We start from the raw sequence: 25392 nt of genomic DNA, 5'->3' as shown, positions 1-25392 counted from the left end.
ATCCACTAATTAACAGTATTAATGTTTCCTGAAGCTGAAGGATGATTAGTGCTCACTGTGCACATGCAGAGCACATGTCTTTAAACACTTAAGGGCTTTCCCTCAACTACACTCCATGGACATACTTTCTTCTTGTTCTAACTTGGCCATTTGAAATGCAGCATATGACTGACTACTTTGGGGGAGGTGGCTTGAAGGATTTATTTTCTTACTGAGCAACCTCCAATATTGAATTGCAAACTTTTAACCCTTTATCTTTCAGTAGGTAATCTGTACAATAGGCTTTAAGTGAATACAGTAAATATTAAGGATTAGATTTAGTCTATATTTATAGCAGGCTTACTGCTCAGCATCTGAACCTAATCACTGATTGCTACTGATCAGCCAATCATCATTCAGCTTAAAGCTTCCATTTTCTTTGCTGGTATTGAATAGGGTAAGCAGCTCATACAAATCTGAACAGCAGCCTGAGGCATTTGAGTGAACAAATATTAGCTCTCTTGTGCAAGGAGAGGGCAGGCCTACTTAAAAATTTGAGCTCTAAGCAGGAACGTGCCTGTACTTTTTTGCTGAAGGAGGATTCAAAGACCCTCTACAGCATCTGTCAAAAACTGTCTGTTCTTGAATTGGAAACCTCATGTTGTTTTTGCCAAAGTATGGGAGGGATAATGGAATTATGACTGTTTAAAATACCTACTGAACTCAAGAGCCCAAACTATTAGCACAAGTCATTGTGAAAGAGTCAAACACTGCTTTCCTTTGAGTTAAAGGAGGAGAGAATGTCAACCCCACTGTGTGAACAGGTCAGGGAAGTAGCAATTCAAGGCTATTAAAAGGAAATGTCTTATACAGGATATCAGTAAGACCAAGTGTCTAGCACAGTGCAAAGATATTGTACATTTATATGGATAACAAAAAATGTCCAGAGTTATAGTAAATATTGAACAAAAATTTTGCAAGAGATACATCCTCATGCTGCCAGGTGTAGTCTCTCACATTATTAAGGGTTAGAAGGGATTTTTTTTCCTATGGGCAGGTTATCCCATAATTACTTGCTGCAGAGGTTCTTGCATCTTTCTCTGAAGTAATGAGTTACTGGCCACTATTAGGATAATTGGAGCACAGGAATTACCATACAGCCTCAACCCAATTTACCTAATAAATTTGATATCTCAGGTTGGGAAAAAAAGCAGAAAAAAAATCCATTCTTTTGTATAGATGGAAGAAAAGTGATTTTTTTCCCTTTGCAAGTCACCTTTACTGTGGATTCATAACCAATTACTTCCCTTTGAATCCTAGCAACCGCTTAGTCCCCCTGCCCAAACCTCTCTAATATCACTGAAGTACTGTTTAAAAGGGGACCTTTCCCAGGGCATTACAGAATGTAAAGGGAAAGAGGAAATAGATACCACACCAGAAGTTCCATAGTAGTTGGGTTTCCCTGCTAAAATAATCAGCTATGAAATAGTTAAAAATAATTTAAATGACTGCTGGGCTCCAGATATCAATGTGACCCAGTATCTCTGAAAGAGCTATGAACTTTCAGTCTATCTGCAGCCACAGAAAGATAGCACTCTGTTAGGGCACATTTTGAATTTTTTTTCTTCACAATCAGAAGGGCTAGTCATTTTTTAAAATATTAACACTTTATTCTGCAGAAGCTGATTGGGCCATCAGAGAAGCTTAATTCCACCCAGGAAAGAATGAGTGTATTTTGATACTAGCACATAGTAGCTAAAAGTTTTAGGATAAAACTAAGTGCATTCATATTTAACAAATAGGTTACACATATACATGTATTATCAACTTAAAGAATACTTATATTGATAATTCAGCGCTCTACTCAATAGCTTAAAATGAGTTCTCTCTCAAAAGCCACCTACGTGAGATGTAGACTTTCCTCCTACAGGAGATTCCAACTGACAAAAGGGCCTTGTTCAGATGTCTGGGATCAACTGAATACATTTATTTCAAAGCAATTTTAAATATTAAAAAAGTAGAAATTAACACATACAGTACTCAAAAACTGTCACATTTAAATACATGTGAATAGACAAGTGTACTGATGTTTGATCTTAACATTCAAATGAGAAGTCAAAATTTTAACTACTGGCACTACCAAATCTGATTTCTATACAACATGTTGATGTATTATGTAATAAAAAAATAAATAGCAATTGCTGTTCAACAGTAAAATAAGACATCATTTGCAGAACATCCTCATCCCAGGGAAAAAAACTAATTACTAGCTATTTGTCTATAAAGATCTAAACTTTCCAAATACTATTTCATGTACAAAATTGCAGATAGTGGCTCATTGAGTTTAAATATATTGTACTTAAACTCAATCAATATAACACACAATGAATTTTAGATTTCCTATGACCCACAATAAGCCAGAACAAACAGAACTCTTGTTCCTGATGGAACTAATCTCATTTTAACAATGCCTATGTATACTACTGCAGAGAGTGTACAAAAGAATAGACATTTGCTTCTACATCATTTTACATGTCTAGGTTTTCCTTATGTGTTTAGCTTTTACCAGATTATTTTGAGATCACTTAAAAATACACTTGACCACAAAAGTGAATAGTTTTTCCTTCTTTAATGCAACTTAAAACATTGTATTAATGGATAAAATGGAATGCTAAATAAACTCAGGTCCTGACTGCTTTCCATAAAAAAACAGTACAAGTCTGAAATACTGAAACTGATAACACTGTGGATTAGATGTGAGCAGGCTCACTCACCGGTGTATTTGTTTTTTAATACACTTTTGTCATGACACTGATAAAGCAATAGTTTAAAAGCCACTTTCCAGTAACAGTTGATAAATATTTTGGAATATTTTTTCATGCAAGGTTTATTTGATATTTAAAGTTCTCATAACCATATAAATACAATTAAATATTCACTGACTACAGCCTTGTAAAACTGCATTAAAAATGAAAACTTTCAGAAGGTTTTTTTGAGTTGTGCTTTTATAAAATGAAAAATAGTCCTATGTAGCCAAGACTGTCTGCTGTAAAATATTAGTAATATGTACTGTTGCCAAAGTAACATTTTAAGCAATACAATACCAGTCCTACATATGAAAATCATAGAACCTGATCAATACAGTTATCTGATCACAGACAATAACAATTTTATTCGGTTCCAAAATTAAAAATGATATAGAAAATGAAGTAAATTAATGTTTTTAATAATACATTAAATGTTGTGATTAGAAAAAAAGGAGACTAAGTGAATTAACTGCAAGGAATGTGTTTTTCACTAATGCAATTTATAACAACTTTGACGCTACCAGAAGTCAAACGCATTCTTCCAAAGACTTATTAGAAATTAATTTTATGGTAATGTGTTTGTTGGCTGGTGCTTGGAGTTAAGACTATGAAATACAAAGATAGTTTAATGAAGACAGTTAATATACAACTTGATACTAGTGATTAGTTTCTATAATTAATAGCCTGACAAACTGCATGAAAGGTCAACCTTTCACTCTGATATTCTAAACAATTTTTTATACTGTAATAGTTTAAATTTATCCAGACAGTAACACTGAGGAAATTTTACACTCGTTAATTATAACCTTCAGCAAAGCTGAAGACTTTTTTAAAAATAAGTGATTTTCAAAGAGAGCCAATTAGCTATAAATAAATACTGTTGCAAGCTCACATTTCAATCTGAATAGTTATCAAATTAAAATGTTCTTTTGTTCCAACTTAGCTATGTGACTACAGTACTATTCCTGTACAAAGACAGTTTTCAAGTAAGATTCTAAATCAGTGGTTCTCAACCTGCAGGCGGCCCAATCAGCACACAGCTGCGGCCCAGCTGTGTGCTAAAGGCCGCTGGGCCGGGGTTCCCGGCTGCCTGGCCGCCCAGTGTGGCAGAGTCTGGGCTGCTCGGCCTGGGCGGGGTGGACATCACTGGCCAGTTTTGTGTGGCAGGGATCCGGGGCTGCTGACCAGCCCCGTACAGTCTGGGAACAAGGGCTGCCGGCTGGCCCTGCAGAGTCCTGGATCCGGAGCTGCTGCCCAGCCCTACAAACTCCAGGGCTACAGGCTGACCCCAGGGGTTCTGGGATCCGGGGGCTACCCCATGGGTTTGGGGTCTGGGCTGTTGCCTGTCTGCCCAGCCACCCGGCCATGCACTGCCCAGGTCCGCACAGCAAGGTCTGGGGTCCCTGCCACCTGGCCCCCTGCCCAGGACTCCACTCCTAGCCCCACTCTGTGGAGGGGTCTCTGAGCAGGTGGCAGTGGGTCTGTGGGGAGTGCTGTGGTTCTCAACCTGCGGCCCAGATAACACATTTTGGGCCACATATGCGGCCCACAATGATAAACAGGTTGAGAATCACTGTTTTAAATGCATGCATAATATAAACAGTGTAATATTTTCTAGAAGTCCTTGGTTACTAAAAATTCAGTGAAAAACCTTCAGCAAATTTCACATACATATAAGGAAAGACAGTATGACTAATTTTTATCAAAATAAATTTTCAGATGGAAGTAATTTGTAACTGTCTTAAAGTGAGGTAATATCACAGGGAAACTGCAATCAGAGTTTGGCATAAGTCCACATAATATAAACATGAAATGCTGTGTGCACACCATAAAATGCTACTGCTTTTCTGTAAAGTCAGTGAATATTCCTTTTGCTTTCAAACTTAAATTTAACTGAGCACTTTCTTTAATCAATACCGAAGTGGGCTTCATAGCTGTAAACTGTGTACTCTTAGTTGTAGATTGTTTTTAAGTGGGCCAAAACCATTCACTTTGAAAACAGAATCTTAACTCTGCTAATTATATAATTGAGAATACTGAGTTCTTAGGAACAGTCATTTCTACAAAGTTACTGGTTGATGGAAACCTATGTTTGGAAAGCTGGCAGTTGATACACATTTTTAACAGCATAGACAGAGATGTAAGTGCTAGATGCCAAGGATGGCTTCAGCAAACCCAATAAGGCATGCCAGGTTCCAAGGCTACCATAATACTGGCAAAGGCAGAATAACACAGTATATTTACAATACATATAATTCACCTCATGAGGTGAACCTTAAATGAATTCTTATTTTGTAACAGCAGCTATATATACAATTGTGCACAGGATTACAGGGAGGCAGCAGCCGTTAGCTTTTGCTAAAAAGCCTGTCTTGCATGAAGGATGTGCAATGCTCAAGTTTTGAATTTGATTAATCTGACAAAATGTGCACAAAGGACACCGGGAAGACTCCTTTCCTCTCTGGCTGTCCTTCGACATGGCCAATCTGCAACAAAGGAGAAAAACATTGTGGGTTTCTCGCTCACTCCATATAACAAAACACTGTTCCTTGTGCATATCAGTACAAGCCTTGTGATGGTTCTTGGACATTTCACAGCATGCCATCTAAACCCTTGCCAAGGAAGCTACATTTTGATGTATGTTACTCTTCAGTATCTCCCACTGTCAAACAGACATCAGAGTTTTATTTTGTTTTATTTGGATTAATATCCTCTGTCTACCTTGATTACAACAATATTTGGATTTGTAAAGAGATCAATAACCACTACCAAACGTTGTAACTGGGATAAATAGGGAGAAAAGTTAAATGAACAAGAACAAAAGGATCACGGTTGGAATGGGAAATCTGGAAGAGTCACATATTCCACTGAACCAAACACAAAGAGGAGAGGTTCTCCAGGCTGTCAGATTAACTTATAGTTATACTGTATCTTGTAAGAGAACTGAATTAATGCTACAAACTCATTCCAGAATGAGGAATCTTGGGACTATCCTACCCTAGGAAGCCGACTGTGGATGCGAAGAGCAAAAGAGAAACCTACAAGTTGCTAAAAATGGGAAGTTACTTGGAATAATTCTATATATGTGGGTAGAAGAAATCCTAGCAAAGCATTACATACCAAACATGGAAGAGGAGCAAGTGATAAAGGACCCCTGCCTTGCCCCCCTCCGCAAGCAAATTAGAGCATCAATGATGTCTGTCACTCATGTTTACAAAAGGATCGATCCAACAAATCTCAATTACTTGGAAATGAGGGGAACAACCATACCCGACACACCAAATTTGTACGGGAAAGTTTGCAAGCAATCCATAGCATAATATACATACATAAAGAGGTATCTAAGCAGTTTCAAATCATGAATAAGTCATTATCTTGTGTGTGGACATTTCACAAACCGGAGAAAGCTACATAATTTGTCCACTACACATAGTTTGCCCAACTCTAGTTAACAGTATCAGAACAGCATGCCTTGATTTATCATACAGTCAGTTCTCTTCTAGCTCTTAATGCTTCTTTCTAGGTTGAAGATTTACCTTCTGGTTCACTGTTTTCAGAATAGTAATGTGCCTCTCACTGCTCTATAGGTTACCAAAATGGAGAGGGGCAATAGGTGAGCCCATTGTTACCCTCTATGGAGCCAAGACTTTGAAGCAAATGGCCCAACAGCCCTCATCCCCCAATCCCAGAAGCACCAGGTGATTCACAGTCCTTCATGGAATTTCCCAGGGGAATGGCCTTTTAAGAAGGTCCCAGCATCCTTCGTGAAGGAGAGACTCGGCAACCACTGCCAACAGCGTCAAAAGATGAGGCAAGGGGACAAGCAGAGGCTACCTCTCTCCAATGGTGCTAAGACTTTGGGGGCACATGGCCCCAGGAAAAGTCTTCTCTTTCCCAGCAGTACAAGGTGATGATTCATTCACAGCCTTGGGAGCCCTGATGAGGTCCACAATTCTGGAGTTTGTCAGCTGTTTTGGGTACCTGTTAGATTGACTTGGGTGTGTGTGGAGGGGTAACCGAGTAAGGAGTCAGGTAATGGGCACACCTCAGTGTAACCTTCCCAGCCTCAAATTGTAGTTACCACACCTTAAACTCCATAAATCATCAGTGTACTTTCTGCCTGTTGTACCTGACATCGACAGGAGCCACCCCTGTCCTCTGAAGAGCAGTAGAGAATGGGACCCTGATTCTAATTGTGGCCTTTGAGTGCTGCTGTAATAACACCACTGCCACAATATCTGAGTTCCTGCGAGCCATTTCCACACTCTGAAGATAGGCAAAATCAAGAGTTATCAAGTTTACAAACCGAATGGTCCAGAAAAGCCACAATAAATTCAGAAAAAATTAGTGCTCCCATGTCATTACACAAATTAGGTAGAGTATCTCTGCTAGAGATTTGAATTGCCTAAGGCACAGTCCTGCATTATTAGGGAGATGGAACAGATGACATAATAGGTCTTTTCAGAATCTAACTTCTATGACGTGTCAATTTCTTCTTGGTTCACCTTGTCATATCTACATATGGACTGCAGAATATACAGGGTTCAATTAAAAAAAAGACACTGTTCAATGGTTTTTGACAAAAATAGGTATTTTTGTTTGTAAAAGATGCATTGACATACATAGATTAAAGTGTCACACTGGGAAATTGCAATTGTGCATGCAGCTGCATCTTTTGCAAACAAAATCTTAGGTATACATTTCTGAAAATTAGGCATTATTTTAGCACTATCCATTGTTTTTAGCTTCTTACAATCCAAAAGCTCATACATTGATGAAAGAGAATGAATGGCAACCTTAACTCCAAATTTCCTTTTTTCAGTCTTTACCTTTAAATAATGCATATTAAATGTAATTTCTTTTTTTTAAAGAATGTATAAACAAATATAAATAAATTAAAGCAGATAAAAGAAATGTTTCCACATGTATTGTAAGTGAATACTAGATGTTGGAATCACGAAGACAAAAGAGCCATTAAACTGTCAGTTTGGCTTTGAATCAAAGACACATAAGTGATTAATGTATTAGAAATCTGCAAGATGGATGGCCCATGACACTGAAAAACAAGATCTTACATGTTATCAATGTGAATGGAATTGTTACTACTGACATTCACAGGACATACAACGTATCTATCCATTTATCAGTGATTCATTGTCAATACAAATGCATGAAGCACATCTATTGGCCTAATTATAACTGCGTGTCCAGACAGATAGACAATATAATGGACAAGTTCGATAAATTCCATTTTCAAGATCTGTTTCAACAGCTGTTTACTGATCTTTATTTTGACTGTATGTAATTATACATAGATTGAGAGAACAGCCATATGTAGCAGTGCAGTTACCTGCATTAGCACTGTAAGAGAACCTCTGTTTCCCTTCCCTGTTGTTTCCTCCTCATTGTGAGGAAAAGAAACTAAAAAAAGCAAAATGTTTTAGCACTTTTCATCTGGGCACCAGTCCTTTAATATTTTGTTCTGAGTCTGAATTTTGACAGGAAATCCTGAGTGTGGTAATCAGCGAGAAGAAACACTGCATCTGGCCCAGACCTGAGACATTATGGACAGCACTGCAGCTGGACTGGTGCATTAACACCCGCTGGGACAGTGCAGCAATTGGAATTGCATTTTTATTGGTAAAATTTGTCTCATTTCCCTTCCTTACAGCTGCAGCCTGGGGAAGCAAGATTCATTAGGGCCTGGGAGGAAGCTAGCAGAGGATGAAGGAAGGATTGGGCCTCAGGCTAGGTTTGAGAAACTGTGAGGTTAGCAACAGATTGGATCAGGTCCAGGAACACAGAAGCAGGGGAGTGGGATCCCGGAGGAAGACAGAGGGTAAAACAAGGCTAAACTGCAGAATAAGGACAAAATTGATCAATTGCATGTAATTTTGGAGGGGAAACCAACAGTGCATGGGATTAATTACAACAATCATATTCATAGCAACTATTGTAACTAGCTTAATGCTGCAGGTGCATTCAGACAAGAACCACATGTTATTTACCAAGCAAGGTACACACAGTGTTTAAATGGAATGATATGCAGGGGTCAAGAGGGAAAATTTGAGACTGTCTCATTTGGTGGAAAGCTTCTGAATTCCAAAGGCAACAAAATATTGCATTTCAAAAGTATCTCTGAGGCCTGGTCTACACTAGGACTTTAATTCGAATTTAGCAGCGTTAATTCGAACTAACTGCTCAACCGTCCACACCAGGAAGCCATTTAATTCGAACTAGAGGGCTCTTTAGTTCGAATTTGGTACTCCACCTCGACAGGTGGAGTAGCGCTAAATTCGACATGGCTAGCTTGAATTAGGCTAGGTGTGGATGCAAATCGAACTTAGTAGCTCCGGGAGCTATCCCACAGTGCACCACTCTGTTGACGCTCTGGACAGCAGTCCGAGCTTGGATTCTCTGACCAGCCACACAGGAAATGACCCGGGAAAATTTGAATTCCTTTTCCTGTCTGGGCACTTTGAATCTGACGTCCTGGCTGGACATCGGGGCGAGCTCCGCAGCACCTGCAACGATGCAGAGCTCTCCAGCAGAGGAGTCCGGCCAATCCAAGAATAGAAAGAGGTCCCCAGCATGGACAGACCGGGAAGTCCTGGATCTGATCGGTGTGTGGGGCGAGAAGTCTGTGCTCTCGGAGCTGCGCTCCAACAAGCGGAATGCAAAGACCTTCGAGAAGGTCTCTAAAGCAATGATAGAGAAAGGATACAGCCGGGATGCGATGCAGTGCCGCGTGAAAGTCAAGGACCTGAGACAAGGTTACCAAAAAGTCAGAGCGGCAAACGGACGCTCCGGAGCACAGCCCCAGACATGCCGCTTCTACGAGGCACTGCATGCCATTCTCGGTGGGTCTGCCACCACTGCCCCACCAGTGACCGTGGACTCTGAGGATGGCATAGTGTACCTGGACAGTTCCTCGGCGATGTTCGCCGATGGGGAAGATGAGGAAGGGTTTGTGGAGGACGGCGCAGGCGACAGCGAACACAATACCGCTTGCCCTGACAGCCAGGATCTCTTCATCACCCTCACAGAGATCCCCTACCAACCCTCCCCGCCCGTTAACCCGGACTCAGAATCAGGGGAAGGATCAGGCGGTAAGTGCTATAAACATGGAAACTTTTATTTTTAAAAAAACGGGTATAGAAAAAATAGAAATACTATATACAAAATTTTACATGTCAAACTATATAAATAGTAGGTCCACACATATAGGGATTGAACAATAATCCTCTTGGGACAGTTCAAGAAAGCTCTCAGAGAGCAGCTCGAAAAGCCTCCGCAGGAGGTTCCTGGGGAGAGGTGCCTTATTCTGTGCTCCATGGAAGCACACTCTTCCGCGCCAGGAGATCCTAATGTAGAGAGGAATCATCGCCTCCACCAGCATTGCTGCATATGGTCCTGGTCTGTGCAGGGCTTCCAGTAGCATCCGCTCTCTCTGACTGCGAGTGACCCGCCTCAGGGTGATGTCGGTCTGGACAGGCTGCATCTAAGTCGGGCAATTAGTGTATTGTTACTATTGTTAACGGTTTACAATTAGGTTGCATAACAACGACCCTCGCTTAACAGCCACGTGCTGGAGGCCACAGAGAACAAGCAGACATTGATCTTTCCCGTGCACTGGCGGGAGGGGCTGGAAAAGGCTCAGCCTTTCTGCTTTCCAGATTGCCTTTAGCAGGAGAGCACAGCTATCCACTAACTGATAAGCATGATCTACTTTAAGGCTTACCAGGACTGTCTGCAAGACGGATTATGCTGTCTCTCCCCGCTTGTCCGCTCTCCTGTGCAATGGCGCCGCCAATGAGAGCGTATTCTGAAATCTCGAACTTTTCCTGAGATCTCGTGAGACTTGGTGCCCTGTATGGTCTTGTTCAGAGAAACTGACTAGACTGTGTTCACTGTTCGCAAACATGTATCTGTTCAAGGAAATCATTTACTGTTTCCCATCACACAGCTTCTGCTCTTTCCCGGACTGCCCCGGCATCCCCCTCGCAGAGGCTGGCTCAGATTAGGCGGCGAAAGAAAAAGACTCGGGAAGAGATGTTCGCGGAACTGATGGCCTGTTCCACAGCCGAGGCGGCAGAGCAGAGACAGTGGAGGGAGAGCCTATGTCAACAGCATCGCACACACATCGAACGGGAGGATAGGTGGCGGCAGGAAGACCATCAGGCGACTCAAACGCTGCTTGGGCTAATGAGGGAGCAAACAGACACGCTCCGGCGCCTTGTTGATGTTCTGCAGGACCGCAGGCAGGAGGTGAGAGCCCCCCTGCACTATATCTGCAACCACCCTCCAACGCCAAGAAGTCCTGTCCCCCCCTCACCGAAAATTACAAGACGGAGGGGCGGTAGGGGCCGTGAGAACTGTCACTGCACCACAGCTGAGCGCTAATGTTCCACACACCTCTGACGCTATAACTGTTTAGAAGCGCTTCCCTTACAGGATCACCCAGTCCCAAATCCAAGTTTCATCACCCCACTATGTAGTAGATTAATAAAAGCTGTTTGCTGTTGTTCACTCTTTCCGTCACGTCTTTCGTGTCAGAAGACTGTGTATGTAGGGGGGGGGCAGGGGATTTATAATTGCACGGGATAGCCTACATTAGCAGGGTACAGACTATCGGGGGCAGGATCAACTGCAGGGCACACACAGACTGCATTCAGTAGTCACCAGGGTCCCTCTGTGTGGTGTATGCTGCCCCGTGTCATTCTGTGATGTGTACGCTTGTCCATGGTCCTAGCGCCTGCCACCCCCTAATGTTAAGGCATGCTGCCCTTACCATGCACTTCCACCGTAGGCGCGATCCTCTCCGCTGCCCTGAGCCCCAACAAGAGCCCTCATCCACGGACAGATACTCACCCTTCCCCCACACCCCTCACCCCTTCCTACGCCCAAACCCACAGCCCAGAGCCTGCATCCAAATCCCTATGCAAAGACGGCACCACTCCCCCTTCCTGCAAACCCACCCCTACATGCACAACCACTTGAAACCGTCCCCCACCCCAGAGACCTATGTAGGAGCAGGAGGCTGTCCGTACTGTATTGTACAAGCGGTCTGTACATCAGTGCACACCGTACCCAGCACAGTATGCGTCCATGTTTCAAACCCTGAACAGAAATGCAAAGTAAAGGAAAGATTTATTAAAAATAACTGTTCCATTTAATTTGTTTAAAAACGTGTTTTGGAAGTGGGGGAAACTTGGAGAATGGGGTATGTAACCGCAGATCTCACTCAACACATAGAGACACAGGCCCAGGATCAGCTTCTCTTAAAATCAAGTGTAGAGTCATAGGTTACCCTGCTCTCCAAGGAAACTTGCTTTCAAAGCCTCCCGGATACACAGCGCTTCCCGCTGGGATAGTTTTTCGGCACGGGTGTCTGGCTGAGCGTAAACAGCAGCCAGGCGATTTGCCTCAACCTCCCATCCGGCCAAAAAGGTCTCGCCCTTGCTCTCACAGACATTGTGGAGCACACAGCAAGCAGCAATAACTACGGGGATATTCTTTTCGCTGATGTCCGAGCGAGTCAGTAAGCTCCGCCACCTCCCCTTAAGACGTCCGAAAGCACACTCCACCACCATTCTGCACTTGCTCAGCCGGTAGTTGAAGAGTTCCTTCTCACTGTCCAAGGCGCCTGTATAGGGCTTCATGAGCCAGGGCATTAGCGGGTAGGCTGGGTCCCCGAGGATCACTGTAGGCATCTGCACATCCCCAAACGTTATTTTGTGGTCCGGGAAGAAAGTTCCTGCCTGGAGTCGTCTAAACAGACCAGAGTTCCTGAAAACACGCGCGTCATGAACCTTGCCTGCCCACCCAACGAAGATGTTGGTAAAACGTCCCCTATGGTCCACCAGTGCTTGCAGCACCATTGAAAAGTAGCCCTTTCGGTTAATGTACTCGCTGGCCTGGTGGGCTGGTCCCAGGATAGGGATGTGAGTCCCATCTATAGCCCCACCGCAGTTTGGGAATCCCATCGCGGCGAAGCCATCTATGATGTCCTGGACGTTTCCGAGAGTCACTACCTTTGAGAGCAGTTGCTCAACGATTGCGTGGGCTACTTGCATCACAGCAACCCCCACGGTAGATTTGCCCACGCCAAAGTGGTTCGCTACTGACCGGTAGCTGTCTGGCGTTGCAAGTTTCCAGAGGGCTATGGCCACTCGCTTCTGCACACTCAGGGCTGCTCGCATGCGTGTGTCCTGGCGCTTCAGGGCAGGGGCCAGCAAGTCACAGAGTTCAAGGAAAGTGCCCTTACGCATCCTGAAGTTTCGCAGCCACTGTGATTCATCCCAGACCTGCAGCACTATGCGGTCCCACCAGTCCGTGCTTGTTTCCCGGGCCCAGAATCGCCGTTCCACACCATGAACTTGACCCATTGCCACCATGATCTCCACGGCGTGGCGTACCCTGCTTTGTGAGAGGTCTGCGCCACTCTGTGAATTCTTGTCCTCACCGCGCTGCCGGAGCCTCCTCGCCCGATTTCTCAGCAGCTGACTGTGGAAGAGGTGGACGATAAGGTGCGAGGAGTTGACAACGGCCATAAGTGCAGCGATGATCGCAGCGGGCTCCATGCTCGCAGTGCTGTGGCGTACGCGCTGTAACTGACAAGAGAAGGGCGCGAACAGATTTCCCGCCGGCGCTTTCAGGGAGAGAGGGCGGGAGTGACGGTTCAATAATGACAGTTACCCAAAACCACCCTCGGCACATTTTTCCCCCCAGCAGGCATTGGGGGCTCTACCCAGCATTCCAATGGGCAGCGGGGAGTGCGGGAACTGTGGGATAGCTTCCCACAGTGCACCGCTTCCAAAGTCGACGCTGGCCCCGTGAATGTGGACTCAGAAATTCGAATTAGTGTATTTAGTATGGATACACAAATTCGACTTCATAAGGTCGAATCCACAAATTCGAACTAAGTTGATTCGAAATAGTCTTGTAGTGTAGACAAGGCCTTAGGCTGGCAGGGATAGTTATAGCAGTATCCAGGGAAGACTATCTCCTCACAAAAGCAGGTAAATTCCTTGCCTGCACACACCCGTTCTCCTTCAATTTGAAAGCTGGATGCAAGTTTACATAAATGCTGTTGCATAATTTTTTGACAAAAGATGAAAATATTAATGCAAATTATGTACAATACATGGTATGTTGTCACTGCCCAGTTAGTTTCCTCTAGTCTAGGGTAAAGGAAGGAATAAAATAAAACTGGAATAGCACCAGTACAAGAATCAAAGAGAATATAAGGTCTGTCAGTAAGTTCAATCATCTGAAAACCTATGAAATGGGGTCAGTTTTTGCTGCTGTCCCTAGTAGTTGCTAACACCATTAAGAATGGGAGTCTGCATTTAAGTCCCTGTGAAGCATAAAATAATTGGATTTCTCAATGAAGTATGACTGGTCTGGTGTTCAGGAGCTTTAAGCAGGTCAAATAAAGTGTAGCATATAGAAACTATGAGTAAGCTAGCTGCTACTCAGCTGAGAGTAATGCCCAATAAAGTGTCAATTATACAGAATTTTCATAAAAGCAGAGATACATACCCACCACTCTTGGTCCTCTTCACCAGTTACTATAATTATTTCTCCTTCAACAAATGTAAGCTCATCATCATTGTCTGCTTGACAGTCGTAAATGGTCTTCACTCTCTTAACTTTGTTTTTCCCCTAAAAAGTAAATACAATTTTAGCTGAAAGAGCTGAGAAAGGGGATAAATATATAGAATTTAAATTTTGGGTTTGGACTATGATTTATTCGACAAATCATTTACCCATAGTTTGTATCTCTGATTGCAGGGGGAACCCTGCCTTCCTCATCTCCTCTGCCTGCTCCCCAGCCCATCATGCCAAAGTGCCTTGTTTCATCAAGGTTTTTAAACAACTATATCTGGACTATATAGTCTATATTCAAAAATACAATGTTAGAAAACCTGACATCTAACTACTGCCTAATTAAATGATTTAGGCCCCACCTATACTTACTTAGACCAGAAAGTAGTTTTAACAACCGTTCTGACATGGTTTTAGTCTATATACACTATCCCTTTAACATGTATTAGAATTAAGAATAGGGAAAAACCAAATTGAAATCCAGTCGCCAATGAAATTCAGAAAGATAGGGGAACTGAGGAAGTTACAGAATTCAAACCCCAGTAGCTATACCTCTACTAAAGTTTTGGTTCCAGGTCCAGTGCAAAACCAAAATGAACCTATTCTTTGGTTCTGGAACAGACACAGACTAAATCTAGCAAGACAATATTTTCATTAAATTTTAACTGAATGGCAGAAATTCCACATGAAGATCTACTCTAAGACAAGTGGCACTATTTGGGGCTGATCTCTCATGAGAATGGCTTGTGTTAACTATTCTGAACCCAAACACAATCAGTAGGTCTGATTCTGCCCTAGACTACCAATTCAGATCCAAACACTGCCCCTTCTCTAGATGCACCCTGTTTTTCCGGGAACTGTGTAAACAGTTTCCAAACTTGACTACCTTGGAAGTATATGATGTGTTATTATACATCACATTTCAAACAACACTCAAAGACTAAAGGAAGGCAAATAATGATAAAAGCATCACAAAGCAACAACTAAGAAGAATTGTAAGCAAACCATGCAAGCTTAGTCAATAAGACAATGTGAGACCCAGAAAAAAATAAGATTGAGGTGGAGATGGCACCTGTTTGCAAATATATAAAGGAATGTTGAATAAAAGGGAAGGGATCCATTAGTTAACACTGGACTTAATATACTGTACTAAAAATCATATTAAATAAACTTCAAACCAGTTAGGCAACATAGGTTGACAGGAGAGGTTGACAGTCACCATTAATAGATACTCAAGGTGAGATTAGGCACCCAGCTCTTAGTGATATTTATACACTATGAATAATTAAATCAATCATGAAATGTTGCAGGGGAATGGACTTTTTTCACCAACTAGACTGTATTAATTTTTCTAGTTCAAGTGAATTTCTATAGAAAGCTAGATTTCCATACACGTCTCAAGTTATAAAGACGTGAGGGAAAGTGACTGACATTGCTCCAGGTAGTCAGTGCTTTCTTATTAATACATGGGTGACATTTTAATCATCTGCCCACTTTAACTCATTAAAATGATGGAAAGGTGAATACCAGCCTGAGGTGGTATATATATCTCTGGAAAGGACTATGGGCTGGATTTTAAAGGAATGTACATTAAGAGCACAGTTTTGGGTTGTGATGTGTAAAGAAGCAAATATTTTCAAGGCATCTAATTTTTGCATCAAATGCAATAATAATTTTCTCTCTTTGTGCAAATCTGTCACCCCATCCTAAAATGTCCATATATCAAAATATTCAGGAAGAGGTTTTTGTGCTCACAACTCACAATGATAGTTGCTGCTTTGCTAATTAACGGACATGACCCCTCCAACTTGTGCTCATTTACACTTCTAAAGGAACAGCTTCCAATAGGGTACTTTTCTCTCTGTTGAAACAATGATATTTATAGCCAAGGAAAAATGTGACTGTTAGTACTAGGTGTAGTTTTAATGATACTGAGACCAAATTTTATTTATCTTCAAATCCCATTTAATTCCTTAAATGTTAGTGGCACTTTGTCATACCTTCTGTATGCTTCTGAAATACCCGATTCCCTCAGACTGTTAAGAAACAAAGACTTTTGCCTGCATAGCAGGTGGTTAAAGTCCCACAGATATTGGTAGCTGTCCTCATAGGTGTTATGATGATGTGGTGATGCAGCATTCCATCATCTTGTGGTGACAGAACACAGTTAGGGAACCAGATGAGAAATGTATTTGGAGTTCATGTCTCTAAGCAGCGCCACTGCCAGCCAAACACATGAGTGTGAGCATGCATGCACAGAACCTGGAGCAGTGCAGAGACACATGTCTGGTGCTCCCTCCCCATTTCTATAAATATCATTTAGATTAAGCCAGAACAGTGAGTTTATACTGATGTAAAAACAAATATAAATGGAAGGCCCAGCAGTTCATCCTCAGAACATTTGGAAATATCTGTGATTTTCTGTATTTTGGAAGATATTAATCAAAAGATTAATGGGTTATTCGCCTCTTTCCTCATAGAGGGAAGAGGGAGCTTGCAGTAGTGAGTCTCCCCACCTCCCCTTTAAAGTAAGTGAATAGGCAACTCTTGGCTGGGAGACCTCTTGTGGCCCTTCTACTGGTAGGAAAGCAAGGGAATCCAAAAGACAAAAACTTCTGTTGCTCTCACTTCAGATTACCCTGACTGGTGAGGCCCTGTCTCACCAGTCAGGCAGGAATGGTGAGCTGACGAGAAAGAGTATGTTCTCCTAAGCCCAGGAGAGGAGGAGGAGCTCTCCCCCTTCATTCAGCAAAGGAGAGGAAGCTGTATATCCTTCTACCTCAACCGTTTGCATACCCAGCTTACTGGATAAAAACACTTCCTCTATTATTTTTTGGGTAGTTCACAGGATGAAAACCTTATAAAAGTATGTTTAACATCTTTTCTTTATCTACTTGGATTGTGAGATAAACAATAAAAGCAACTCTACAAGAATAACTAGTGTGCAGTCTGAATAAGTGTCTTAGTAAATTAGACTAGGATAAATTGTTCCTACTATTCCTAAGTTTGTTAGATGTGAATTACATTAAAGTGTAGTGGCGAGAACTCCAGACTGGGTTCCAGTTCTGTTCCCAGCTTTGCCACTGACTTATTACATGACCTTTGGCAAGTCAAAATTTCCATCTGTGCCTCAATGGGCCCTTCGGTAAATACAGTGATACTTATGCACCTTTATTAAGCATATAGGTGCTAAATATTTGAATTATTACATTGTCAATGCTGATTTTTTGTGGTTGACATTTTAAGTTTTGTAACAATTATTAAAAAGGAAGTTTAAAATAAAACCTATTAAACCCTTTTCTAAATATGTTCAAAATCAAATATATGTCCCAGTTATTTTATGTGTAGGAAACAGAGAGCAAAGAATTAAAGACAGAAAGCTTTAAAAATGTTTTTAACTCCTTAATGCACAGAAAGCCACCACTTATTGCAGAAACATAATTTGCACCCTTAACTCTGCCAAAAATACTCTGGTGAATTTAAGTTGAGTGCCTTGTTCCCAGGCCTGACCTTTTACGGTTTTTGTATTCCTTTTGGCATGCAATAGGCTTTACCATCAGAAGCATTATTTCTTGAAACCGTTCAAAAGCATACATCTGTGCTCAAATTTGTGAGCTGTCACTTGTTTTGTGCACATAACTCAGTGCAGTCTTTTTGCAAATTTAGCTTTAGGAGAACTTCAAAGCTTGCCACGAGGCTTTCAGCACACTGGAATACTACTACTACCCACCATATTTATTTTCCTGGGAAGCGGCACTGGGGTCTCTGGCAGGGTATGCGTCACATCATTAGAATCTTCAGATACTTGCTTTTGGACGGTATCTCTAGAGTGTACATTTGGAGAAAGATCTATGGAGTGAGATTTCTGATTTGCCTCTGAGGGCTGAGGCTTTGGTGATGATTCTCCAGCTTGAGTTTTAGCCAATACCTCTCCTAGCTGAGGTTTTGGAGGAAGGTCCTTCATGTGTGGCTTTGGCGGTAAGTCTCCAAGTTGTGGTTTTGGTGGCAAATCTCCTAGCTGAGGTTTTGGGGGTAGTTCTCCTGGTTTTGGGGGTAGTTCTCCAACTAGAGGTTTCTGGGCGAGTTCCACAGGCTGAGGCTTTGGGGGCAAGTCTCCAGGTTGTGGTTTCTGTGGCAGATCGAATGACTGTGAAGACTTCTGAAAGATTTCCAGGTGTTGATTAGATCTATCTATTGAAAGATGATGACTGGTTTCTATTTTTCTTAGTGCCACTAAAAACAGAAAGCAAAACCAGGATATTTTCACATGTATTTCAAAGACAGTCAGAAAATCTCATTTCCCCATATTACATTTAAGAAGAATCTGAAATATGCAAGACAACTTCTTTTCTTCCAGAAAGATTTATTTCCATCATACAAAATGTAGAAAGAGAATTTCTATTTCAGGCTAACTCCAAGTACAGATATCTACAATGAAAGAAGCTAAAAAGCTCAAAATCTAGCAGTTATCTTCAATAACTGAAGATGTCAGATATACTCTGAGTTACCTTTCACACATTTTAAATAAAACTCAATTTCCCAACAGTTGAAATTAATAAGCAATATTATATTTGTGATTTAAAAGAAAGGATTGAAATTTTAAAAAATGATATTGCCTTGCAGTTTATTTACAAGAGATGGAAAATACGAAGGTCCTTTCAATCAACATTTATTTTTACATTTTCTTAGTTTCACTGCTCTTTCTTCCTTAGACTCTTCAATTAAATGTGCCAAGCAAAACTCGACTGGCATGACTGTATTTAGCTATATTATACAGGTATATAGGTATGAAGCCTGATACTAGGAGAGTAAGCTCCTTGATGAAAGTACCACGTCTTTTTGACTCAGAAAAAGGGATAATTTCATACTGTGTTCAACATTTGCTTTAAGGTCAAGCAACACTGTCAACACATTTAAACCTACCACAAAATAATATCACACATACACTATTTATAATATAACCTACTACAAAAACACATTCATATAATTATATATGATGATCCTGATTTTTAGATGAGAATTGTGCACACATTACTACAAGTGAGAGACGATTTAGCCATACATGTACATAAGAATGACTTCTACACACATGTGATAACACATATGCAAATAAGGCACAAATGAACCAGGTTCAGGCTGAAAATCAGGCCAAACAATTTATTTTAACTGCACTTCTGATAATAAATACATTTTTATTAGCCCTCCAAAATGAGGGTTTCAAATAAGACAGAATCTCAGATTTGTTGCCAGGTAACACACTCCTCAGAAAGGCTGGAACAACCACTTGCTATGGTTTGAGAGTTCTGTATGTGGCCCAAAAGTAATGTCAGCTCATGATGACAGTCAACTCTAACCTAACTTTATACCAAGTAAATATTGACTTCTTTTGTAGTGACACCTATCATCTCAATGACACCTTAAAAGGACACTGTTGAACTGAATTAATTTTCTTATCTGTAAAAAACTGAATTTTTAAAATTTGTATTTAGTTTTTGCCACTAATGCTTTGCATTCCTCTTATCTTGCAGAATGAAGTTAGACTGGCCAGATTCATTCTTTGATTCTCCTACTTTGGAACAATACAGTTGTAATATCCTTTGACACACACACTGGCATATGTAAAATTGTGCTATATTGTATATGCTTACACTCAGTGTGTTTGCTCACGTGTGTGTGCGCGCGTGCAGGGGGAGTATGTATATTTCTCTGTTTTCTCCAGTTCTTCAATTAATTCTGGCACATCACTCAGAAAAAGAGGCTTCCATTGATCACCTTTTCCTCCCAACCTTCTACTCTGTTTGTTTCTCAAAATGTTCCACTCTACAGACTATGTTTCAGAGTGGTAGCCGTGTTAGTCTGTATCAGCAAAAAAAAATGAGTACTTGTGGCACCTTACAGACTAACAAATTTATTAGAGCATAAGCTTTTGTGGGCTAAAGCCCACTTCATCAGATGCATGCAGTGGAAAATACACTAGGAAGATATATATATATAAAAAGAGAACATGAAAAAAAGGGTGTTGCCATACCAACTCTAATGAGATTAATTGATTAAGATGGACTATTATTAGCAGGAGAAAAAAAAACTTTCAAACAGTTACCTTCTTGTCAACTGTTTGAAATGGGCCATCCTGAACTTGACAGAACAAAAAGGGAAGATTTTTAACCTCTCTTCTTGGCCCAAGAACCTAAGTGACTCAGGAGCCTGAAGCACACTTTCAGAAGTGACCTAAGTGCCATTGATTTTCAAGTAACTTTTGTAAATGCGATTTAGGCTTCCAAGTAACTTGGACAATTACCCCTAGATCTGTATTATTTAACATTTATATTGCAGTAATAACACCAGACCCCAAGCAGTGTCATTGGTCCACTGTGCTAAGTACTGTACAAATACATGTGAATATGTGGTTCTTCTGCAAGGAGCTTATGATCTTGGTATAAATCAGTAATGAAGGAGGACAATAAAAATACACAGATTCTTACTGATTTTCCTCCAGGTTCTGCAGGATTTCAGCTTTTGCACTAAAATACGTTTAGTTTTTTGACAAAATCCTTGCTGATTCAGAGAGAAAAATCCCTATAGATTTTGCCAGAATTTCCAGATGTGTTATCCCATAAATAAGTGTCTTTTGCTGAAAACACCAAATTTATGAAGACCCTTATGATTTATCATCACTTGTTTCACACACACACACATCTTTTAAAAAGCTCTTACCTTTTTGAGGTAGTTTAGGAAGAACTCTTGGGCCAAGTGCAGTCTTTGCAGTCCCTGTGCTAATCAATAGATATGAACTATCAGTACTTAAACTTACTGAACAATGAGCTTACTGTGTCCCATTTCTAGTGCCCACCCACTATTCAGAAAAAAAAAATATAGTAAGAGTTTATGCATAGCCAGGATACACAATGCTGTCCATGAAATAGCCCAGAAACTCAAAGAAGTGTTGGCAGTAGGCTTGGATTATTCAAATAAAGGAAAAAGCTGTGCAAAGCCTACACATTTTAACGCTGCATGGCACATCTGTTCCATGGATAACAAGGTGTGCATACATGTATACTTAGAAAACTGCTTAAATTGAGAGGGCAATTCAACTGACAGATTTTGTTTAAAGCAGCAGCAATAAAAGCACAAGTCAAGAATTTAAATTACCACATTAAAATAACCATATTAAGTACATAGGTAATATAGTCCAAAAGCATGCAATTATGGCCTAAGATAGTCTATCTTGCTTTGGGTGCTTCACAGTTCACCCCATGTATATACTATTGTAATACATACACACCGTAGCTAGAGTATCACTATCTGTTATAGATAAGTTTGCCAAAACATTCCATCTGTTTTTCCAGTTGTGGATAACTTTTCAAAATCTTTACCAATTAAGCTCAAGTTTTTCAAGCCTGGTCATGGTCTAAGGCTGAAACTTTCTGAAAGTCTGAACAACAAAGTTTGAGTAACTTGTATACAAGGAATATGAAAAAATACACACTCCCCAATAAAAATGCCTTATGACCTTTTCTTGAACCCAATTTGCACAGAAACAATTTGGGGAATAAAAGATTAAATTTGGCAGGGAGATAACTCTTCTTGATAAATGTTTTTGAGTATTCTGGTAAAAACTGGTTTTGATTTGGTTAAGGTATGAGACTCTGACAATTGCATTTTGTGCATGCTTCATAGATAATGAAAGAGATTTCACAACCATGTGCCAACATGCCATAGGAAGACAGACTGCTCTCCATCAGACGGATCCTCAGCTAGTGTAAGTTTTCATAGGTCCATTGACTTCAACAAGGTAGAGCTCCATATCAGTCCGACTGATTTTATTCCATATTAAAATGATGAGTGAATGAAGCAAAGCTTTGGTCTTCCAGTAAATGTTGCTCAGGGAAGTGAAAAATGAATTAAGCAATTTTTAAAGAAATTATTTTCTTTGCCCCTCTACTTTTCCTCCACTATTACTTTGTTCTCCTTTCCTCTACACTTCCCCTTTACTTGACACCCTATGTGAAAGTGCCATCTGACACGGTAAACTGACAATGAACAGCATATTTGAATCATTCAAACAAGTGAGATCATTTTTCATGGATTTTTTTTTAATACAAGGACTGCAGTGTGTTTAAACACTATAGTTTATTCAATAATTATTGTAATTTTCATTTTTTTCTAAGGGTACACCACTTTCTGCACAATCATAGAATTATATCAATGCTTCCCTAAGTAAAAAATTTCTACTTCAAGGGGTTACATGTTTTAAACTGGTATAGTACATATAAAAAGAGTTGTATTTTGCATTTAACATGTCATACATGTCTAACATACAAACACAAGAAAGACAACAAAAACAGTGTTCTGATAAGTTCCCACTATGAACCTTTTTTTAAGATCATGCATAGATGTTATAAGCATTAGACCTATTCAGGAGCATAATTCAAGGATAAAACCATGTTGCAAAGAGATACAGGAACATAATCTCCATGTGTGGTGTAAAACTGTCCAAAATATACACTATAAGATGATGATGAAGGTGCATTTAAGAGATTAATATGGTTTTGAATATGAATGGTCACCTTATGGAACATTCCACAAAATGAGAGTATGAATCTTACATTTTAATAGAGAGAAAAACCACTGAACAAATATATTATCAGATTAGGGGATTTAACTACTGTATGTTAGTGAGCAGATACTGTTAAAATTGGAAGAGTTCCACTTCCTAGCTGACCCAAACACAATGGCTGACCATGTTAGTTCAGGCTACTGACCTTATAAAAGCATTTGCCTCATTAACTCAATATATTCCTAACCAAACTACTATTTGGCCTGCAACCAGCCAAACACTGCCAAGAAAAGGGAAAATGACTGACCTGTTATTCTGCTTTTCTGAAGCTATCATTCTGACAAGCTTCTCACTTCTGGGTCACAGCTCCTTAATATGAGACTCGTGGAACTCCACAAGCTCTTAAGTGTTATGGCACTTAGGACAATGGTAGCAAAGTGGAAAAAAAAAAGCCACATTCTCAAGAGGCTGTCCTGCACCACCATGAGTTTAACTAAACATTCCTGAGGTAGTAGTTATTTCCAACTGCCTGGGAGGCAAAGAACACACAGAAAAAAGCAAGCCAACTGGCGTTATAAAAAAAACCCAATGCCTAAAAATAAAAATCCAGGTGCAAAAATTCAGAAACACCCCAATAAAGATTAATATAAAACAATGATGGCAGATGATCAGTTGAGTAAGAATCTTGTCAGAATATTTTTCAATAAACAGAATTCAATCAATCCTCTGATGCACAGGCAGCCTCAATTCTGGCATTTGTTAACCTGTGAGTGTTTGATTTTGTAACATGAATAAAGATTTTTAGATGTAGTTTTCTAGTGTTTTTTTTTAATAAAGAAAAATAAAAAAAAATATGACATGCAACTGTAACAATCATCACACAACCACCTCCAAAAAACAAGTGGTCATCTGTGTTTGAACTTGGGGCTTCGCAATCAAAACTCAATCCTCTATCACTTTTGCTAAAAGAGCAACTCCATTGGCTGGCAGTAGCTGAAGGGTGCACAGGGCAGCACAGTATGGAGAGGAAGTGAGCAGCCCTCTGTGGTGAAAGAACAGGTTAAGGACTATTTAGAAAAGCTGGACATGCACAAGTCCATGGGGCCGGATGCAATGCATCCAAGGGTGCTGAGGGAGTTGGCTGATGTGATTGTAGAGCCACTGACCATTATCTTTGAAAACTCGTGGCGATTGGGGGAGGTCCCGGACGATTGCAAAAAGGCAAATCTAGTACCCATCTTTAAAAAAGGGAAGAAGGAGAATCCGGGGAACTACAGGTCAGCCTCATCTCTGTCCTTGGAAAAACCATGGAGCAGGTCCTCAAGGAATCCATTTTGAAGCACTTGGAGGAGAGGAAGGTGATCAGGAAAGGTCAACATGGATTCACCAAGGGCAAGTCATGCCTGACCAACCTGATTGCCTTCTATGATAGGATAACTGGCTCTGTGGATATGGGGAAAGCGATGGACGTGATATACCTTGACTTTAACAAAGCTTTTGATGCGGTCTCCCACAGTATTCTTGCCAGCAAGTTAAAGAAGTATGGATTGGACAAATGGACTATAAGGTGGGTAGAAAGCTGGCTAGATTGTCGGGCTCAACGGGTAGTGATCAACGGCTCAATGTCTAGTTGGGAGCTGGTATCAAGCAGAGTGCCCCAGAGGTCGGTCCTGGGGCCAGTTTTGTTCACCATCTTCGTTAATGATCTGGATGATGGGATGGGTTGCACCCTCAGCAAGTTTGTGGATGACCCTAAGCTTGGGGGGAGAGGAAGATATGCTGGAGGGTAGGGATAGGGTCCAGAGTAACCTACACAAATTAGAGGATTGGGCCAAAAGAAATCTGATGAGGTTCAACAAGGACAAATGCAGAGTCCTGAACTTCGGATGGAAGAATCCCATGCACTGCTACAGGCTGGGGACCGATTGGCTAAGCAGCAGTTCTGCAGAAAAGGACCTCGGGATAACAGCGGACAAGAAGTTGGATATGAATCAACAGCGTGCTCCTGTTGCCAAGAAGGCTAACTGCATATTGGGCTGCATTAGCATTAGCATTGCCAGCAGATCAAAGGAAGTAATCGTTCCCCTCTGTTCGACACTGGTAAGACCACATCTGGAGTATTGCATCCAGTTTTGGGCTCCCCACTACAGAAAGGATGTGGACAAATTGGAGAGATTCCAGTGGAGGGCAACAGAAATGATTAGGGGGCTGGAGCACATGGCTTATGAGGAGAGGCTGAGGGAACTGGGGTTATTTCATCTACAGAAGAGAAGAGTGAGGGGGGATTTGACAGCAGCCTTCAACTACCTGAAAGAGGGTTCCAAAGAGGATGGAGCTAGGCTGTTCTCAGTGGTGGCAGATGACAGAACAAGAAGCAATGGTCTCAAGTTGCAGTGAGGGAGGTCTAGGCTGGATATTAGGAAAAACTATTTCCCTAGA

The 25392-nt window shown here is 41.0% G+C and overlaps 1 protein-coding gene across 2 annotated transcripts in view; it reads right to left on the bottom strand.

The window, feature by feature from the left end:
- Window positions 1-1944: 1944 nt before the first annotated feature.
- ASAP1 (ArfGAP with SH3 domain, ankyrin repeat and PH domain 1) overlaps window positions 1945-25392 on the bottom strand; it is a 299002-nt gene continuing 275554 nt past the window's right edge. For both annotated transcript variants that reach the window (XM_045005497.1, XM_045005498.1), the window contains 4 exons: window positions 21111-21169; window positions 18127-18629; window positions 14331-14453; window positions 1945-5272 (listed from right to left, as the gene is read on the bottom strand). In XM_045005497.1, coding sequence (XP_044861432.1) covers window positions 5198-5272; window positions 14331-14453; window positions 18127-18629; window positions 21111-21169 — 760 coding nt within the window. In that variant the 3' untranslated portion in view covers window positions 1945-5197. The remainder of the gene's footprint in view (window positions 5273-14330; window positions 14454-18126; window positions 18630-21110; window positions 21170-25392) is intronic.

The sequence above is a fragment of the Mauremys mutica genome, chromosome 2 (assembly GCF_020497125.1).
Source record: "Mauremys mutica isolate MM-2020 ecotype Southern chromosome 2, ASM2049712v1, whole genome shotgun sequence".
Taxonomy (NCBI): domain Eukaryota; kingdom Metazoa; phylum Chordata; order Testudines; family Geoemydidae; genus Mauremys; species Mauremys mutica.
The sequence above is the reverse complement of the archived record's forward strand: the minus strand, read 5'-3'. Positions and strand labels throughout refer to the sequence as shown.